This window comes from Abramis brama (genome assembly GCF_963993115.1).
Source record: "Abramis brama genome assembly, chromosome: 1".
Classification (NCBI taxonomy): Eukaryota; Metazoa; Chordata; class Actinopteri; order Cypriniformes; family Leuciscidae; genus Abramis; species Abramis brama.
In genome coordinates, this window is record NC_139963.1 from 9,286,959 (window position 1) to 9,287,762 (window position 804).

Consider the following 804-nt stretch of genomic DNA (forward strand, 5'->3'; position numbering starts at 1 on the left):
GAACCAGTCAGTGTCTGTCAGTGTTACTCTGAGATCAGAATCAAGGACTGGAACTAACCTTTATTAATATAGATATAATATACTTTTACAAAGCATTTTGATTTAAAACGCTTTTATGGCAAATGCCGCTTTAATGGTCATTCCAACACAAATAAAAAAAAAAAAAGTTTATCATGAATGAAAATAACAGTCAAAGATCAACAACTGAAGAAACATGTTCAGACTGAAACAGGAACAAGCGTTTATTGACCATAAACTACAATAACATGATTAAACTGTAATAAAACATGTGAATTAACAGTGAAATACTGGAGGTGACAGTAGATTAATGTTCATTTTACAGTTATCTCTATGATTATATAGATGATGTGTTATTCATCTCACATTATTGATTATAATAATCCTGTGAGATCCAGCAGTTTTAATCAGATCATCTGAAGGATTTTAATAACACATTGTGCACAAATAAAGTGTGTGAATATCAATAACGGTGATAATGCAGTAACACACACAATCAGTTACACAACTGGAGAAATGACAATTTAGTGTGAGTGTGTGTGTTTATGTAATTACACACTTCTGATAAAAATTCAAATGTGTTAAATGGTTCAACATGTATGTGTGTGTGTCAGTCAGAGTGTGTGTGTTGTTTAATGTGACACAGAGACACTGAAGATTTTGAATAACCATTAAATCTAAATCCAGCACAGAGGGGTTCAGTGAATGTGTGTGTGAATGTGTGTAAGTGTGTGAGTGTGTGTGTGTCAGAGACGCTGTAGAAGGACAGAGTGCCGGCTGACACGT

At 33.7% G+C, this 804-nt stretch overlaps 1 protein-coding gene across 1 annotated transcript in view; it reads right to left on the reverse strand.

Annotated features, from left to right (window-relative positions):
- Positions 1-217: 217 nt before the first annotated feature.
- Positions 218-804, reverse strand: part of LOC311090488 (uncharacterized protein) — a 32,463-nt gene continuing 31,876 nt past the window's right edge. Inside the window, 1 exon segment of the mRNA XM_084125781.1 lies at positions 218-804. This exon segment is cut by the window's right edge and continues 387 nt beyond it. Coding sequence (XP_083981907.1) covers positions 629-804 — 176 coding nt within the window. The 3' untranslated portion in view covers positions 218-628.